Raw genomic sequence first — 18,561 nt, forward strand, 5'->3', positions numbered from 1 at the left:
GGCTGTATCCAGGCACTCCGCGTTGCGTCGTGATTAAGAACATCCCTTAGCCGTGGTATATTGGCCATATACCACACACCCTTGTGCCTTATTGCTTAAACAAACCACCACAAAATAACAGAAGATCAACCTTACAAAGCAATGTTTTTAACCCCCACTACAACTTATTTCACAACCATAAATATTTCAAAACATGTAAGAAGACACATTTTCTTCATGAACTGTCATTTTCTAGTAATTCAATTTCATATCTTAACCTTTGTGATTTGCTGGGAAAAAAATGACCTCCATTATGTTATGGGTCGGATTGACCCACACAGTTTAAACGCACTCAAGACAGTCAAAGAATAAAGTAAAAACGTTATTTTATCTTGTCAGACCTTTCAGAAAGAAGAAATACAAGAACATTTGATTTCAACAACTCTATATTTAAGAACTATTTGTTAAACATTTTTCATTTCTCACAAACAAAGCATTTTCTGTTTGGAGCTCATTTTTATGTCAGAGATCTGCTGCTCCCGCACTGAGAAAGCAGTTTGGGAAAGCTTCTTTTCACTCAAACATAATTATAAAACTGCAACCAGAACCAGTCAAAACAAAATACATCAAAGACACTTGTTTATTTTGGACCTGTGGAAATATCTAGACACATGAAAGCCTCCGGGTCAAAATGACCCACAACATCATGTTTGTGAACACAATCTACACAGACATTCCACAACACATCAGCGTGTCCACATTTTGAAGTTAGGTTCATGACCCTAAATGAGGAAAGTCATTTAATTTCATGGAGAAAAAGAGAGGGTAACTAGTATTTTAGACAACTAAAACGTGGAAATGGGTCAAATTGACCCGCAACATAATAGGAGTGTTAAAAAAAATTATGCACTGTTTAATCGTGTAACATCTTTTTCACCCATCTTGAATAGCCGATAGCCATATCATATTAGCTTTTCAGTAGTGAAACGTTAGAATGGGGATGTAGCTCAGTGGTAGAGCGCATGCTTTGCATGTATGAGGCCCCGGGTTCAATCCCCGGCATCTCCAAGATGTTCTTTTTTTGCAATTCCATAGCACTGGTCTATTTGATGCGTTTCGATGTAAAGCTAGTTTAGCTAGCTGTTATTGTATTTACAAATATTTTATAGTTAAAATGTAAAAAAATATATATCCGAGCTCTGGATATTTTCGTGCGTGCTGTCGTCAGACGTTTTTGGGTAACACGCCCACATACGTGCCAGACAACCGTAACCAGGGAGAACGGATGTTTTGAAAAATGTCTGCCTCCCTTATCAACAGAACCAATTCTAACGTTAGCTAACGTAAACAGCAGTAACTTCGGGATTATATTATAATTTATAAAGACTACACATTACACCAGTTACATAGATGATTATAGATTTCAACCATGCAACTAAAGCATCTGAAGACGCTTTTAACGCCCCAAGTAAGCTCGGCCATTTTACTACTACAGTAGCTAGTAACGTTAACCACCACAGCTAACGTTAGCTAACAAACTAGAATGCTTTGATGACTAACATTTGCTTGCTGCTAGCTAGCCCTAGTATGCCTCAATGTGTTATGTACTGAATTGTCTACCTCCAGCTTCACCGTAAATGTATATATTGCTGCCACCAGCCCCACATTGAAAGTCAGTATTACAGGATAGAAGTCTCTTATTTTTCTGCATCACACTAAACAGAAATCTCCACACTTAGTGCCTTTTGTGCCTTTAGGTCTCCAACCTTGGCTATTGCTGTTATCTGTCCCTTCATCTCACAGCACTTTTCTCAATCTGGTCATGTCTTTCGGGCGGTCTGATGACACGTGGTGCAGAGTATACTGTAACTTTGGCACAGTTACTTGTTCAATTCCCACCTTAAAAGGGAACAGAATAGGTTTCTTCACCAGCGACGATAATCCAGAGTAATACAGATGTGAAATGTATACAACTGCATCCCGATGAGATTCGGTTTCATGTGGCGATATCTAGATGAACAATGTCTTTGTGCATCCGCATTGCTTGCTGTTTGGGGTTTTAGGCTGGGCTTCTGTATAGCACTTTGTGACATCTGCTGATGTAAAAAGGGCTTTATAAATACATTTGATTGATATCTAGCAAGCTTCAGCATGTGTCCTTAACTAGCTAGATAACGTTTTACTAACGTTAGCTAACTTATGTCAATTTTTTTCTTCAACTGAAGGTCCTAGAGGTCAGGGTGTGTAGACTTTTTGGTGTGGGTCCAGACACAGGATTGAAGAAAAACACTGCTAGGTTCACTGAGGCTACAGCTAGTTACCCGTGTGAAGTAACTATACTGACATGGTATCCAATTTGTTGTCCCTTTACCACAGGAGGGAGCTGCAAAAGTTACTTGTATGACATGGGCACCGAATAATGGCAAATTTGCTGTATGCACTGTGGACAGAGTGGTCTTACTGTACGATGAGCAAGGAGAGAAAAGGGATAAGTTCTCTACTAAGCCTGCAGAATCTAAGGTTAGTAGGCATCTCAGTTGTCAAGTTTGACTATCATGTAATCCTCTCATCAATTATGTACACACCATTTTTTGTCTGACTAGTTTGATACCGGAAGCTTTTCCCAGAAACACTCACACACAGCTTGCAACTGAAACTAGGTATATTCGATAGAGTGATAATGTTCTTGTGATATTTATCTTCTTGCAGTATGGAAAGAAGAGCTATGTTGTCAAGGACATGGCATTTTCTCCTGACTCAACAAAAATTGCCATTGCCCAAACTGATAACATAATCTATGTCTACAAAATCGGAGAGGAATGGTAAGAATGCTTCTGGTATTTGTATTTTGGCTGGGTTTGGATTCACAGATGGCCCGCTCTACCATCTCTTTGTCTCAAGTGTGATGTTTCTTTATTTCTCACAGGGGTGAGAAAAAGGTCATCTGCAACAAATTTGTACAGACAGTAAGTAATAACACATTTCTGTGATGCAGTAGAACTATGTTCAAGCTCTCTTTTGAGTTATTTACCAAAATACAAACAACAGTCAATTTAAAAGTACATGTAAAACCAATCTCATTGTGTTTCAGAGTGCTTTGACTTGTTTGCTATGGCCAGCAGAACACGCTATCGTTTTTGGATTAGCAGAGGGAAAGGTAAGTAATTTACACAATCAATATTTTTTTACTGCCAGTATTTTCAATAACAGGAAGTACTATGAGTTTACAGAACATTCTGTTGGATCTTGATATGTTTTGTTTGCTTCCTCCCAGGTTCGCCTTGCCAACACAAAAACAAACAAGTCATCTACGGTCTACGGAACAGATTCCTGTGTTGTCTCATTGACATCAAAGTATGTGCCTTTCTTTTTCTTTCTTCAAACCCTCTCATTCAAAGTTAATAGTCTGATATTGTAGCTCTAATGCTGTACTCCTCTCTGTGTGCCAGTGTTTCTGGGAAGGGCATGCTCTCAGGCCACGCAGACGGGACTGTTGTAAGATATTTCTTTGATGACGAAGGCTCAGGAGAATCTCAGGTACTGTACCCAGTACTGACATTAAATCATCTCAATGTGTCCCTGGGAATTTTCTCATAGTAGTCCTTGGGTCAAACCTTTTGCTCTCACATTTCACTGTTAAAAAACAATCTTATCAGGTAGATGTGCATTGATGCATGTCTCTCCAATCTTTTTGCAGGGCAAATTGTTGACCCACCCTTGCCCACCATATGCCCTGGCATGGGGCACCAATAGCATCATAGTGGCTGGATGTGACAAGAAGATAGTGGCCTATGGCAGGGAGGGTCACATCCAGCAGACTTTTGACTACAGCCGAGACCGCTCGGAGAAAGAGTTCACTGTGGCCGCCACCAGTCCCAGTGGACAGTCTGTGGTCATCGGCAGCTATGACCGGTCAGTCTTCATTTTGATACATCAGTATACAAGTAATAAGCATGATATTACAAACTTATCTTACATTGCTTGGAAGCAGGAAGTTCTGAGTGATAAGCTGTTTTGTTCAAATTATGTCATTTCAGATTGAGAGTCTTCAACTGGGGTCCTCGGAAAGGTGCATGGGACGAAGCATCCCCTAAAGAGATTCCCAACCTGTACACCATCACTGCCTTGGCCTGGAAGAAGGATGGCTCACGCCTCTGTGCAGTGAGTAACCATACATGAACGAACACACCTGTTCCCAACAGTAATGAAATACTTGATTAGCTCCCAGTACTGTAGAAAGTAGACTACACGTTGCCTTTCACAGCTTTTTGCAATTCTAACTTTTGTGGCAGCTTCATAAACATGTTTTTGTCAATCCCTGTGTTCAGGGTACACTGTGTGGGGGAGTGGAACAGTTTGACTGCTGCCTAAGGAGGAGCATCTACAAGAACAAATTTGAGATGACTTATGTGGGACTGAGTCAGGTACGTTGTGGTATTCACCGCCTTCAGTTCAGAACGATAGCGGGGCACTGCAGTTCATCTGACAGGGAAAGATCAACTTGAGTCCTTGACTTGTGGCTCAGAGACATGGTTGTATTGAGCTTCACTTATCATCACTACACCCTCCCAACAGTTCTTTGTCACTTATTTCCTTGCGAGTTGGAGGCTCTGACTAACTAACTGAACAATGTGTCTCCAGGTGATTGTAAAGAACCTGTCTACAGGGATGCGGGTGGTGCTGAAGTCCCACTACGGCTATGAGATAGACGAGGTGAAGATCATGGGGAAGGACCGCTATCTGGTGGGCCACACTTCTGATACCCTGCTGCTGGGAGACCTGACCTCCAACAAGCTCAGTGAGGTATGATGCTCTGGCCATTCACTAATCCTTTACTCTGCTAGTTATGGAGTAATTACCTCTACCTGCTCATGTGTGTGGTATACAGACTCCAATTTGAAGTGAGCTGTTGGAAGAATCAAGACACTAAGTGCAAGAGATGTTTTTTTATGGGCCACCGTCCCTTCCTCTGTGCGAATATTCTTGCATATTGTTTGTGGCACAGTGAGAAACAAATCGCTCTATTAGAAGTTCCAAGGACTTGTTTTAAAAGTTCAAGGGCTGTCACGGTTCGGTGTGCTAATCCCTGTTTAACTGAGAGTTTTCAAAGAGCCTTCACTGGAGCTGGAGTGCTGCTGTCGAAAAATGACAGACATACGCAATAACAGGCTGCAGGATATATGTGTGTGTAATGTAGTGTAAAGCAGGAAGTGACGCCCACCGCGCTTCGCCCCGGGTAAACAAAGACCCCTCTGCCGTTCTTTTTTCAGGTTGCATGGCAAGGCTCCGGGGGGAATGAAAAATTCTTCTTTGAAAATGAAACGGTACGATTCCATTCTTCTGTCCCTGTTTAGTTTTGTCTGCAGTTTATGTGCTGTAGTGAGGAGTTTTCAGGTCCTGCAATCCCAACTTACGAATGATAAAATACACGTCATGTCCCTGTTAACTGCCTGTCATTGCTTCTTGAGCATAGGAATTGTGAATGTTCTCCTAATGGTAGGGAGTCAGCTGCTGACTGTGATGTGTTGTATCAGGTGTGTATGATTTTCAACGCTGGGGAGCTGACGCTGGTGGAGTACGGCAGCAACGACATCCTGGGATCAGTGAGAACGGAGTTCATGAACCCACATCTCATCAGGTTGGCGTTCACTCATTCTCCTCCTAATGCATATATTTATACCATATTATATTATAGAAAGCAGTTGCGTTTTCTAACGTCACCGAGACATTTCTGCTCGTCTTCTACTCGTACGTGAAGAATGGTCACTAGGTGGTAGTGTTGAGCTTTGTTTGTACATGACAGTCGGGCATACTCTGAATGCGTGAGAAGGGTAAGCGTTTTGCATGCAGCTGTCAAGTCAGTTTTCAGTGCACAAAGTTAGTCATTACAAATCCATCCTAATGTATTCAGGGTGTCAAGATTGTCAGATTGGAGATATTTCTGTGCTAATGTTTGGATGTTCAGTTTTAACATTCCCCCTCTGCTTACGTATATGTCTACCCCACACTGTGTCTGCATCTCTAGTGTTCGTCTTAATGAGAGGAAACAGAGGGGGGTTGAAGGCAACAAAAAGTTAGCTTACCTGATTGACATCAAGACCATTGCCATTGGTAAGTGTGTGTGTGTGTGTGTGTCATGAATATGTATGATGCAGAGTGTATGCTCCTTGAGATGGTGAACCGAGGACACGAAGACCTGATTTCTGTGCTGCAGAAGGGTTGTCTTCTGGTCAAAGTCAAGCCAAGGTTATGACTCTGGTGCTTGTTGACTACAGCTTTTATTCTCAGGCCTTTACTTTTTCCAGAAATGTAAAATCGTGTCATGTGTTTTTATCTAGGCTATTACTATCTAGTGAAGGGATTTGCATCCAAAGTGACCGTGTGAAGTAATTGCTAAATATTTTAACTAAAAGTGTCAGTCACCTTCACTCCAAGGCCAAGTTCCAGCCCAGCCCTCCCATCCATTCTTATTTGCAGATAAAGAGAGTTTAACACACAAAGACGCTGACCTGCCCTTTTTGTGATGGATGATACCTATTCATGTAAAGGCAGGCAGGCGCTGCTCCGAGCGACTTGGTCCCCACGTTGCTAGGTATTAATTAGGTGAACGACTGTTTGATTTTAGCGGGCCCACACCGTCCCTCTCTTACCCCACTCCTCCCCTCTCTCCCCTGGGGCAGCCTGAGACGCTAGCGCCTGTGAGGGCCGGTAAAGAATGATGCTGAGACAAACAGGCATATGCCGCTTCCAGATAACGGGCCTTTCAATTAGGCGCTGACCCCATGGTGGGCGGGGTGGTGGGTGGCGGTGTAGAGTCTAAAGCACGGCCCAAGCCCAGACCCCGCCACAGTGCAGGGCTGAGCTGAGCGCCATCTGCCCAAGCCCTGTCCACTTCCTGTGCTAATTAAGTCCGGGCATGTCCTTCTGTCACCGCCGAACAGTTTTTTTGTTCAGGTGGTGAAAATGAGAAACAACCTCCATCCAATTTATTTCTCCCCTTTGAATGACAGGAGCAGTTTCTTTTTATTTTCTTTTTTGTTGCTTCTCCCCTCCCTCCCTCTTTTCTTTCCTTCCCTCCCTCGCTCTGAAAGTGTAAATTGGAAAATGATTTTTTAGCTTCTCAGAAGCTTGATTACAGAATAAAAGGAGTAGCAATGCCAGGCCTCTCTGTCACATGATTCATTGGAGAATCATAGATGTTTGTCAGAGTGGATGTATACTACTGTGAACGTTGACATATTCATATTGCATCATGGCTTTGTTCTGTAGGCCCCTCACTTACAACATACCGTTTTATCTCTTGCCTAGCAGATATATAGATATATAATGTGGCTTTAAACACGGTACAACACCTACCCTCTTAGTACAAACTCTGGAGTTGAGAATGTTTTCCTTCTCTGTCTCTCGATGCCACCAGTCATTGATTGCTGCTATGACCTAGAGGCACGGCTCAGGTAATCTCTCTCCCTCCCACTCACAGTGGATCTGGCCGGCGGATACAACCTGGGAACCATCAACCACGACTCCAAGATTGACTGGCTGGAGCTCAATGAGACGGGGCGCAAGCTACTCTTCAGGGACAAGAAACTACGGGTGAGGCAGCAGCTTAAAGTAACGGGGCTGCCTAGAGCTATGCCTGTTTGATGTGCTCGCCCTGGGCAAAGGATGCCAAGCATTTTAATTGGGAATCCCTTTGGGAGCTTTTGACTGAAAAGTGACTCATTGTACTCAGATGTTTCGCTATGGTTTAGAATTTGTTGTCGAGGACCCAGTAGAGCTGAAATTCTAGTTTTGAAAGGTGCATTACTGCTTGGATTTGAGTTTATTTGAGTAACAGACCGGCTTCATGTGATTCCTTGCATCACTGCCTAATCCTCTAACTCTTCTCCTCTCTCTCTCCCTCTCTCCCTCAGCTCCACCTGTATGACATAGAGAGCAGTGTTAAGACCACAGTGTTGAGCTTCTGCTCCTACGTGCAGTGGGTTCCTGGCAGTGACGTGGTGGTGAGCCAGAACAGAGGCAACCTGTGTGTGTGGTACAACATCGACAGCCCAGAGAGAGCCACCATGTTCCCCCTCAGGGTGAGCGCAGGGGGGGGGAGAGAGGGTCCGGCCAGCTCGTATGCTACTGGCAGGGCTAACGTTAGTCACCGTGTGGCTGAACTACTGATTTGACTACTTTCTGTTTATAGACCTTGAAGTTTAATACCCAATGTGACCGACTGTGTGCCGCTCTTCTTTTCCACACCCCACACCACAGCCCATGCCTGTGTTCTTATTGTCCTCCTCTGTCTTGATGAACCTTTGATTAAGTCTCTGAGTGCAGTGAAAGGCACACAGTGTAATTATCTCCTAGCAGGTAGAACTATAAGGGCTGAGAAGAGGGCTGATTTGGCCTCTCTGTTTTCCACAGGGGGATGTAGTGGATCTGGAGAGGTCCAATGGTAAGACAGAGGTGATCGTGACCGAGGGGGTCAACACTGTGTCCTACACCTTGGACGAGGGCCTTATCGAGTTTGGAACAGCTATTGACGATGGCGACTATTACAGGTTAGTATCTACCTTGTAAGAATGCAGTGGGTCTTTCGGAATGCACAAAAGTGGCAGCTTACAATATATTCCAATTCTAGTTGCTGATTTGGTTTTGATAAGATCCCTAGTTGTGCAACATCCAGGGTGGAAAGAATGTGGGTTTAGAATGCAACTATTGTGGTCCACATTCCACACTCAATGCTGTGTCGCCTATTTGAAGTGCATGTAGTTTATTTTGATAACTGCCACGTTTTTCTTCAAAAAGGGGTTAGGTGGGGGGGGGGGGGGGGGTCGTGGCAATGGGTGCTGTCGGCCCCTTTCTGGGCGGCTGAATTTTGTAGAAAATTTTACAAGCCACCATCTTGGCACTGTAGAGAAATGTGTGCATTTAAGACCATTTCATACAATGAATTCTATTTATTTGGCCATGGCTAATACTGTGTTATTTTGCTCAAACATACTCACAAAATGAATACTGCTATATTCATTGTTTTGGGAATCTTAAATTCTCCCTGACTATGTAGATTTTATTTTGGTGATTGTTAGTTCTCAAAGATTATATTATTCAAATATAATCTTCTATATATATATATATATATATATATATATATATATATATATAGGTCCATTATCTTTTCAACATACTTTGTATATGTACATATTTAGTTGTTTATGTTTACAATGAAACATTTTTCCGTCCCGAAAATTCATTTGTACACTGTTTGGACTTAGGAGGACCGAAAAAATGCGGGAAAATCCCTGTGTTCAAACTGTCACCCTATAACTGCAAAAAAGAGGGTTGTTTTTCTGTTGAATCTGTTTTTTCTAGTTACACTTTGTTGCTCTCTCCTGCTGTGAGTTGTCCCTGTGGATGGTCCTGCTGTGTGTGACTCACGTGTGTGTGTGTGTGTGTGTGTGTGTGTGTGTGTGTGTGTGTGTGTGTGTGTGTGTGTGGGTGTGTGGATGTGTGTGTGTGTGTGGGTGTGTTCCCTCAGAGCCACAGCTTTCCTGGAGACTCTGGAGATGTCCTCGGAGACGGAAGCCATGTGGAAAACTCTGAGCAAACTGTCTCTGGAGGCCCGCCAGCTCCACATCGCAGAGAGGTCAGCACAGCGGGGGACCACACGCAGACTGCGTCACTCATGCCACAACATACACACACTCCACTCATGTCGTCATGCGTGTCCCTAGGGGGCTCGGTAAAACCTAAACAACAGCACTGTTAGGCTTATCTTCTAATACAATCCTTTCTCTCGCTCTCTCTCCGTTTTAACTTGTGAAAAGTGACTGGCCTCCCGTGAAGGCGTTTAGCCCGGGGCAGCCCCCTCTCTCCTCACTGTTTTTATCTGAGCAATGCGTACGTGACTGGGGGGGGGAGGGGGAGAATTAGTACAGCGCTAAGCAGTTCACTCAGAACTGAGAGTACTCTGTGTCACGTTGAAAGATGTGTCCCTGGCTAGAAAAAGCTATCTCTCTCAATATGACTTACTTAACTTACTCTGGTGGTGCTTACTTAAGCTTTTGTGATTTTTTTTTCACTTTTTTTGCGGGGTGAAAGTTAGATTTGACTGTAGCGTGGCATCAATAATGCAGCGGCCATTCCTTATGTATGGGGGTTGATTTGCATAAATCATGCAGAGGGGGGAAAAAAAGGGTTTTGTCTGGAGAGGAGAATGTAAATGAAGGAGGGTAGGTAGCTAAAAAGACATTCTCCTCTTTTGATTGCGAACGCAGCTTATTAGCGTGATGCAACTTCCCTGAAAGAGCTGGTGATACAGGCGGCCTATGTTAGAAAGCCATTGAAATGTTCACCCCGGCACTGTAGCATGGCTGAAGGCTGTTGATAGAACGCCCTTGGTATTTGTTTTAGAGGTTATGTCAGAGTTTTTGTCTGTACACATTTGTTTTCGCTGCACCCTCAGTGTGCCTTAAGTTGTTTTGTGTGTTTTTTAGGTGCTTTGCTGCCTTGGGAGATGTCTCCAAAGCTCGCTTTCTGAACCAGACTAACAGGATCGCTGACCAAGTCGCAAAGGAATACGTACGTACTGTAGTGTGTTGGTCTCTCGTGCATCGCCGGTCCCCACCTCCCTTCATAACTGGCAGTAGATATACGGAGTAGTGTTGGAGGCTCTAGTTTGGGTCCATAGTCATCCAGGCCCTGAGTTGGAGGCAATCCAATCCAGGTGTCCCATCCGGGGCCACGGGGCTCAGCCCTGGGTGTCTGTTGGGGCCCCTGTGGGTCTCTCTGCACCCTGGAGCATGGGCACATTGGCACCCCTGCCAGCACAGCTGCTCCCTGACTGGCCAGGCCAGTCAATCCATCCATTACATCCCTCTGCTCCACTGGGCTATTAAACTCCATTAATGCTAATCACACACATGCATGCCCACACACGCACCCCCAGCACCTGTTTACCATTGTTGAATGCAGGGCGGCCTGCCCCAGTCTGATAGAAAGGACATGCCATTCCCTTTAGCCTTTCAGATACATGTTGAAGTTGGTCTTATGTGACACTTGCCTTGTCTAATCTCCAGGGTGGTGATGGTACCGAGTTCTACCAAGTCAAAGCACGCCTCGCCATGCTGGACAAGAACTACAAACTGGCTGAGATGTACTATATGGAGCAGGTAGGAGGGTGTAACTTGAATGGTGGAATGTCTGTCTAACACTATACAACTCAGTGAAGCATTTGGTCTGTAGGGAAGGCATGAAGAGCCTCCCCAGTCTCACCGGGATGTGTGTCGCTGTGTCGTGTGACCGCTCTGTAGAACGCCATTGATGAGGTGATGGAGATGTATCAGGAGCTTCACATGTGGGACGACTGCATCGCTGTGGCCGAGTCCAAGGTAAACGAACACTGAGAGACTGTACCGCACATGATGTTATTTTATCGGCTATCTGCAACAAAACAAACTAATACCAGGGATTTTCCCCCATGAAACTGTGCAACATAGCCCTTATTGAAGGAGTGTCTTCCCAGGGCCACCCAGAGCTGGACAACCTGCGTCACAGCTACTACCAGTGGCTGATGGAGACCAACCAGGATGAGAAGGCCGGCGAGGTCAAGGAGGGGGAGGAGGACTTCACGGGCGCCGTCAACCTCTACCTCAAAGCGGGCCTACCTGCCAAGGCCGCCCGATTGGCTATGAGCCGCGAGGAGCTGGTCACCAACTCTGACGTCATCAACAGGATCGCGGCTGCCCTCATCAAGGGAGAGTTCTATGAGAGGGTGGGTGTCATGACCGCTGCAAAATCACACCGTTCCACTAGGCTTCTTCAAGACGAGTATCACTTGTCTTCCAGCGACAGATTAAACGTCTTCATGGAATTAGGTGAAATGTTGCTTAGATCCCGTCTCACGCTCTCCTGATGGAGAGGCTCTGAGTGACTCGGCTTGATTGTCTCACAATGTGATTTGTGTGTGATAGAGAAGTTGGTTTGTCTCTGGTAAGGCAGGTGAAGTTGGTTTGTCTCTGGTAAGGCAGGTGAAGTTGGTTTGTCTCTGGTAAGGCAGGAGAAGTTGGTTTGTCTCTGGTAAGGCAGGTGAAGTTGGTTTGTCTCTGGTAAGGCAGGTGAAGTTGGTTTGTCTCTGGTAAGGCAGGTGAAGTTGGTTTGTCTCTGGTAAGGCAGGTGAAGTTGGTTTGTCTCTGGTAAGGCAGGTGAAGTTGGTTTGTCTCTGGTAAGGCAGGTGAAGTTGGTTTGTCTCTGGTAAGGCAGGTGAAGTTGGTTTGTCTCTGGTAAGGCAGGTGAAGTTGGTTTGTCTCTGGTAAGGCAGGTGAAGTTGGTTTGTCTCTGGTAAGGCAGGTGAAGTTGGTTTGTCTCTGGTAAGGCAGGTGAAGTTGGTTTGTCTCTGGTAAGGCAGGTGAAGTTGGTTTGTCTCTGGTAAGGCAGGAGAAGTTGGTTTGTCTCTGGTAAGGCAGGTGAAGTTGGTTTGTCTCTGGTAAGGCAGGTGAAGTTGGTTTGTCTCTGGTAAGGCAGGAGAAGTTGGTTTGTCTCTGGTAAGGCAGGTGAAGTTGGTTTGTCTCTGGTAAGGCAGGTGAAGTTGGTTTGTCTCTGGTAAGGCAGGTGAAGTTGGTTTGTCTCTGGTAAGGCAGGTGAAGTTGGTTTGTCTCTGGTAAGGCAGGTGAAGTTGGTTTGTCTCTGGTAAGGCAGGTGAAGTTGGTTTGTCTCTGGTAAGGCAGGTGAAGTTGGTTTGTCTCTGGTAAGGCAGGTGAAGTTGGTTTGTCTCTGGTAAGGCAGGTGAAGTTGGTTTGTCTCTGGTAAGGCAGGTGAAGTTGGTTTGTCTCTGGTAAGGCAGGTGAAGTTGGTTTGTCTCTGGTAAGGCAGGTGAAGTTGGTTTGTCTCTGGTAAGGCAGGTGAAGTTGGTGCAGAGAAAGACAGATGTGTTCTAGCTCAGTGTCTCTGTGTACAGCCTGAACCTTTGTTTCCTGCCTGTGTCTCTGTGGTGGATGACTCTCCTCTCCTCAGAACCGATGTCTGGGAAAGTATATGTCTGTCTTAATAAAGGATGTGTCTGGGAGGATGTTAGTCAGCCTTCTGTTTCTTTCTGTTTTTCTCTTTATCTGCACTTTTTCTCTCTCTCTCTCTCTCTCTCTCTCTCTCTCTCTCTCTCTCTCTGCCTCTCTCTCTCTCTCTCTCTCTCTCTCTCTCTGAATGTCTCTCTCTCTCTCTCTCTCTCTCTCTCTCTGCCTCTCTCTCTCTCTCTCTCTCTCTCTCTCTCTCTCTGAATGTCTCTCTCTCTCTCTCTCTCTCTCTCTCTCTCTCTCTCTCTCTCTCTCTCTCTCTCTGCTCTCTCTCTCTCTCTCTCTCTCTCTCTCTCTCGAATGTCTCTCTCTCTCTCTCTCTCTCTCTCTCTCTGAATGTCTCTCTCTCTCTCTCTCTCTCTCTCTGAATGTCTTCTCTTCTCTCTCTCTCTCTCTCTCTCTGAATGTCTCTCTCTCTCTCTCTCTCTCTCTCTCTCTCTCTCTCTCTCTCTGAATGTCTCTCTCTCTCTCTCTCTCTCTCTCTCTCTCTCTCGAATGTCTCTCTCTCTTTCTCTCTCTCTCTCTCTCTCTCTCTGAATGTCTCTCTCTCTCTCTCTCTCTCTCTGAATGTCTCTCTCTCTCTCTCCTCTCTCTCTCTCTCTCTCTCTCTCTCTCTCTGAATGTCTCTCTCTCTCTCTCTCTCTCTCTCTCTCTCTCTCTGAATGTCTCTCTCTCTCTCTCTCTCTCTCTCTCTCTCTCTCTCTCTCTCTCTCTCTCTCTCTCTCTCTCTCTCTCGCTGTTTCTTTCTCTTTCTGTTCTTGAACCATCTGGTTATGGACCAGAGGTGCTGTAAGTGACTTAATGAGAGGGAGGAAGTTGAGTAACTTTGAAACTTTCCTCTCTCCCATGATCAGGCAGGAGATCTGTTTGAGAAGATCAGGTACAACCAGAGGGCTCTGGACTGCTACCGTAAGGGCCACGCCTTCAGGAAAGGTAGGCTTGACACAGCACTGAGGGTGAATATAACAATGACTATCACCCATGTGTAGTGGTTAGGACGAGACCATGCATGCAGCATGTATTACTTATTTAGTTCAGCCCAGTCATTATGTTGTTCACTGAGTTTGATATGAGTTTGGAGAATGAATTGTAAACTGTATTGACGTGAATGTAACTGTGACGTCTTTCCCTGAGCGTAGCTGTTGAGCTGGCTCGTGTTGCCTTCCCGGCTGACGTGGTGAAACTGGAGGAGGCCTGGGGAGACTACCTGGTCCAGCAGAAACAACTGGACGCCGCCATCAACCACTATATAGAGGCTGGGTGAGTCAGCTCTGCTGTCTGCCCATCACTTACTGCAAGCAGGGAGGGAGGAAGAGAGGTGTAGAGGGAGCGATAGAGTGACGGATAGAGATGAAAGGAGTGGGAGGCAGGAGGAGGTGGTGTGAGGGGTTTGTTTATAGTGAAGTGAATGATTCATTTCCTGTGTAATCAAATGGAGGTGTTGTTCATTAGGCAGCGCAGGGCTCCAGTCCCGAGGGCAGGCTGCTTTAGATAGCACACTGGATGCTCATTGAATGGCTGGCCCTCTGGTAATACTGTGGGGGTCTGACTGACTGGCATAATGGGCCTCGCTAAAGCTCCATCCCCTACTAATCACTTACTGCTGGGAATCAACACAGGAATCAACTGAAGAAATAATCAATAAAAGTGGTTTGACAGGATTGTAACATTGAGTCTTAATTGCCATTCTAGTGTTAATTGCTCCCTGGTTGGGCTGGACATAGCCTATTAGTTGTTCCAAGTGGATGAATAAAGTTGCTTAGTATTGTATTCTTTGATTAGTTTGATGTCCTTTGATGGTGCAAACGCCTCCTCTCGCCCTCTCCTCTACCCCCCTCCTCTTCTCCTCACTATCGTAGCTGTTCCTCGAAGGCCATCGAGGCTGCCATAGGGGCTCGCCAGTGGAAGAAGGCGGTCCATATCCTGGAGTTACAGGAAGACCGGTCAGGAGGGAAGTACTACCTGAAGATAGCCCAGTACTACGCCTCCATCCAGGAGTACGAGGTAAGGGGAGGGAGGGAAGGAGAGAAACGCAGCCTCATTCCGACTGTTCCGATGAGTCAGGGGCCTTGCAACATGGCAGCTGGCGATGCCTGCTTATTCCAGACCTGACTCCCTGCTGCCTCTGTGCTGCATGTTTGCATAATTGAATGAAAGTATTGATGCATTACTTACTTTGAGAGCTGGAATCCACAGAAAGGAATGTACAGTATCTCTCTCTCTCTCTCTCTCTCTCTCTCTCTCTCTGCCTCTCTCTCTCTCTCTCTCTCTCTCTCTCTCTCTCTCTCTCTCTCTCTCTCTCTCTCTCTCTCTCTCTCCCTCTCTCTCTCTCTCTCTCTCTCTCTCTCTCTGCCTCTCTCTCTCTCTCTCTCTCTCTCTCTCTGTGCGAACCCAGGTTGCAGAGCCCCTGTTTGTGAAGGGAGACCACATCAAAGATGCCATCGATATGTACACGGCGGCTGGGAGGTGGGAGCAGGCTCATAAGGTATGCATCCTCATCAATGTCCCGTCTTATCTGGCTCGCCCAGCTTAAAATGGCAGGCAGTTGATTGGAACAGGATACACTTCTGTGCCTTCTATGTTTAGTTGTGACAGGCCTGTGTGTTCTTTTAAAGTGGGATGTTATGCACAGTGAATTGGAATGACAATCACAGTGAGTTAAAGTGACGCTTGGTACGGTGTCCATGCACGCTCACACACATTGTGTCCTAGCTGGCAGCGAAATGTATGACCCCAGAGGACGTGTCGACTCTGTACGTCAGCCGAGCCCAGGACCTGGAGGGAGAGGGGAAATACAAGGAGGCAGAAAGGTAACCTCTCTCTTTCTTTCTACCTCATCTCTTCCTCCCCACTCCCTCTCTCTTCCTCCCCACTCTTCTTTTCCTCTCTCTCTCTCCATTCTTTATCATTCATTACCCTCCTCTGTTTTCAACCCGTATCGACCAAAACCCTGCTGCCAAATTAATTATGGATTTTATCACGGGCAAGTTTGCTGACATTGGGCTACAGGGGCCTGATTTAACAGTCACTTTATCCAGAACATTGTCTGTTGCAGTTCAGGTCAAGGTTCTACTGCAACAAATTGACAAACAAAAGTGTTCAATTGCTGTGCATTGATAGCAAATTGGACTTTAATAAGGTGCCCTGGATGCATTGTGTCTGAAACATAATCATTACACCTAACTGAACAACCCCTCTCGCCCTCTAAAGGAGCCTGTGCCATTCCATATTAGACAGAGTCCTCTCCTTCACACGCTGCCAGCCTGCCACAAAGGCAGTGTGTCACCACGTGCCCCCAACTCTGTGTCATCCCAATACTTGTCTTCCTTATTGATCTCAACTGTGACAAATGTGGAGCAGGATTCATCATCAAAGGGCAACTTCATTTTGTGATTAAGTTATATTTTCTGCTCATGCTTAAATTGTGGTTAATGTAATTAGAGATTAAGAATTACTACATTTTAGTGCATAGAAATGCAATCAACTGTGTGTGTGTGACTGGAATATTCGCAGGCTGTTTGCGACAGTGGAGGAGCCGGACCTGGCCATCACCATGTATAAGAAGAACAAGATGTTTGACGACGTGATTCGACTGGTGGCCAAGCATCACCCAGACCTGCTGTCTGAGACTCACCTGCACCTGGCCAAGGTCGGAGATAGGGGGCGCTGTCTAAAGAAAAAACATAAATATCATATGGGTATCATTTTGAAAGAAATCTTATGAGAGGGACTCAAGGTGATTTAGATTAGCCAGGATAATTAGTTGGTCAGGTTACTGAGTCTGCGTTATCTAATATTTATTCCAGGAGTTGGAGACCGAGTCCAGGTTTTCAGAAGCGGAGTACCACTATATGGAGGGCCAGGAGTGGAAGGGTGCAGTCAACATGTACCGTGTCAACGACATGTGGGAGGAGGCCTACAGGGTACGTGTCCATGTTAGAGCCTGACCGATAGGTTTTTTTGGTTTTTGTGTAACGATATATCGGTCGGACTCTAGCCCACATCACAAGTTGACTTTCGTCTCTCGCTGAGAGTCCCTGAGATAGTGAGTGTCTGTGAACAGCAGGACAGTGTGACAGTGTGATTATGACGCCCCTGGCTTGGCCTGTAATGCTGTATCGAGGACAGTGGTCTGTGCTAACACAGCAGCGCGGGATGGACGTGTTACACTGCAAGACCTCTCACTGGTTACCGGCCTCCTAACACTCTCTGTAAAAACATCACCACCTGGCTGCAACTCTGCTACTTCGGCTTCCTCCTTTCTGGCTGACACTATACTATAGAGGCACATACACTGAGTGTACAAAACCTTAGGAACAGCTTCCTAATATTGAGTTGCATCCTTTTCCCCCTCAGAACAGCCTCAATTCGTCTGGGCATGGACTCGACAAGGTGTTGAAAGCGTGCCACAGGGATGCTGGCCCATGCTGACTCCAATGCTTTCAACAGTTGTGTCAAGTTGGCTGGAAGTCCTTTGGGTGGTGGACCGTTCTTGATAAACACAGGAAACTGTTGAGCGCAAAAAACACAACAGCGTTGTAGTCCTTGACACACTCAAACCGGTGAACCTGGCACCTACTAACATACCCTGTTCAAAGGCACTTCAATACTTGGTCTTGCCTATTCACCATCTGAATGGCACACATACACAATCCATGTCTCAATTGTCTAAAGGCTTAAAAATCCTTCATTAACCTGTCTCCTCCCCTTCATCTACACTGATTGAAGTGGATTTAACAAGTGACATCAATAAGGGATCATAGCTTTCACCTGGATTCACCTGGTCAGTCTATGCCATGGAAAGAGCAGGTGTTCCTAATGTTTTGTGCACTCAGTGTAAACGCACACCCTCTTTAATTAACACTCAGTTGCACACCCATTTATTATGAGCTTCACTACAAAAATGCCATTCATCTTGCTCTCTCTACAGAGATCTTCTCTCTCACAGTTTCTCTCTCCTTCACTCTGTCTTACCCCTATTTGGCTCGCTCCCTGCTCTCAGCATGTGCAGTGAGAGACATGTGAGGCGGTTGATGGTGGGAGCTCCGGGCGTATGAATCTGTTGTTCCTAATCCTCTTCCCCTCCTACGTGTGTGGCAGGTGGCGAAGGGCCATGGGGGAGCCAGTGCCCATAAGCAGGTGGCCTACCTGTGGGCCAAGAGTCTGGGAGGGGAGGCTGCTGTCAAACTGCTCAACAAGTTTGGTCTGCTGGAGACCGCCATCGACTTTGCAGCAGACAACTGGTGAGCAGATCAATGCACTGGACTGCACTTTACTGTACTGTCTGGAACCCCATGCTCTTCAATATTGCTTTCATGTTTACGAGGTGATTAGGAATGTCCCTGTAGTCAAGTGTCCATCACTGGGAGGTACTTGAAGTATCTGATGTATTTGTTCTGTGATTGACTCAGAACGAAGCCTAAGCAATAGCCTAAAAAGTTCAGCAATACAGAATTTGAAAATGTCTTTATTTTCGCTTTTATTGTGGTGTTTTACTCATAGTCTGAAGCGTTGAATACTAGGCATA

At 45.7% G+C, this 18,561-nt stretch overlaps 1 protein-coding gene and 1 non-coding gene across 2 annotated transcripts in view; both read left to right on the forward strand.

Annotated features, from left to right (window-relative positions):
• The first annotated feature begins 975 nt into the window (after positions 1-975).
• Positions 976-1,047, forward strand: trnaa-ugc (transfer RNA alanine (anticodon UGC)). The gene has a single exon. It is a non-coding gene; the product is annotated as a tRNA-Ala (tRNA).
• A 186-nt stretch (positions 1,048-1,233) lies between these two features.
• ift172 (intraflagellar transport 172) overlaps positions 1,234-18,561 on the forward strand; it is a 29,706-nt gene continuing 12,378 nt past the window's right edge. Inside the window, exons 1-30 of the mRNA XM_014205282.3 lie at positions 1,234-1,447; positions 2,356-2,499; positions 2,689-2,801; positions 2,906-2,945; positions 3,071-3,136; positions 3,254-3,333; positions 3,429-3,516; positions 3,677-3,891; positions 4,017-4,140; positions 4,308-4,403; positions 4,621-4,782; positions 5,250-5,303; positions 5,514-5,617; positions 6,005-6,090; positions 7,460-7,572; positions 7,893-8,060; positions 8,392-8,528; positions 9,506-9,613; positions 10,464-10,548; positions 11,046-11,138; positions 11,280-11,357; positions 11,492-11,740; positions 13,889-13,967; positions 14,174-14,294; positions 14,894-15,038; positions 15,430-15,519; positions 15,747-15,844; positions 16,548-16,683; positions 16,841-16,957; positions 18,135-18,277. Of these exons, the coding sequence (XP_014060757.1) occupies positions 1,409-1,447; positions 2,356-2,499; positions 2,689-2,801; positions 2,906-2,945; positions 3,071-3,136; positions 3,254-3,333; positions 3,429-3,516; positions 3,677-3,891; positions 4,017-4,140; positions 4,308-4,403; positions 4,621-4,782; positions 5,250-5,303; positions 5,514-5,617; positions 6,005-6,090; positions 7,460-7,572; positions 7,893-8,060; positions 8,392-8,528; positions 9,506-9,613; positions 10,464-10,548; positions 11,046-11,138; positions 11,280-11,357; positions 11,492-11,740; positions 13,889-13,967; positions 14,174-14,294; positions 14,894-15,038; positions 15,430-15,519; positions 15,747-15,844; positions 16,548-16,683; positions 16,841-16,957; positions 18,135-18,277 (3,371 nt within the window). The 5' untranslated portion in view covers positions 1,234-1,408. The remainder of the gene's footprint in view (positions 1,448-2,355; positions 2,500-2,688; positions 2,802-2,905; positions 2,946-3,070; positions 3,137-3,253; positions 3,334-3,428; positions 3,517-3,676; positions 3,892-4,016; positions 4,141-4,307; positions 4,404-4,620; positions 4,783-5,249; positions 5,304-5,513; positions 5,618-6,004; positions 6,091-7,459; positions 7,573-7,892; positions 8,061-8,391; positions 8,529-9,505; positions 9,614-10,463; positions 10,549-11,045; positions 11,139-11,279; positions 11,358-11,491; positions 11,741-13,888; positions 13,968-14,173; positions 14,295-14,893; positions 15,039-15,429; positions 15,520-15,746; positions 15,845-16,547; positions 16,684-16,840; positions 16,958-18,134; positions 18,278-18,561) is intronic.

This window comes from Salmo salar, chromosome 06 (assembly GCF_965601325.2).
Source record: "Salmo salar chromosome 06, fSalSal1, whole genome shotgun sequence".
NCBI lineage: Eukaryota > Metazoa > Chordata > Actinopteri > Salmoniformes > Salmonidae > Salmo > Salmo salar.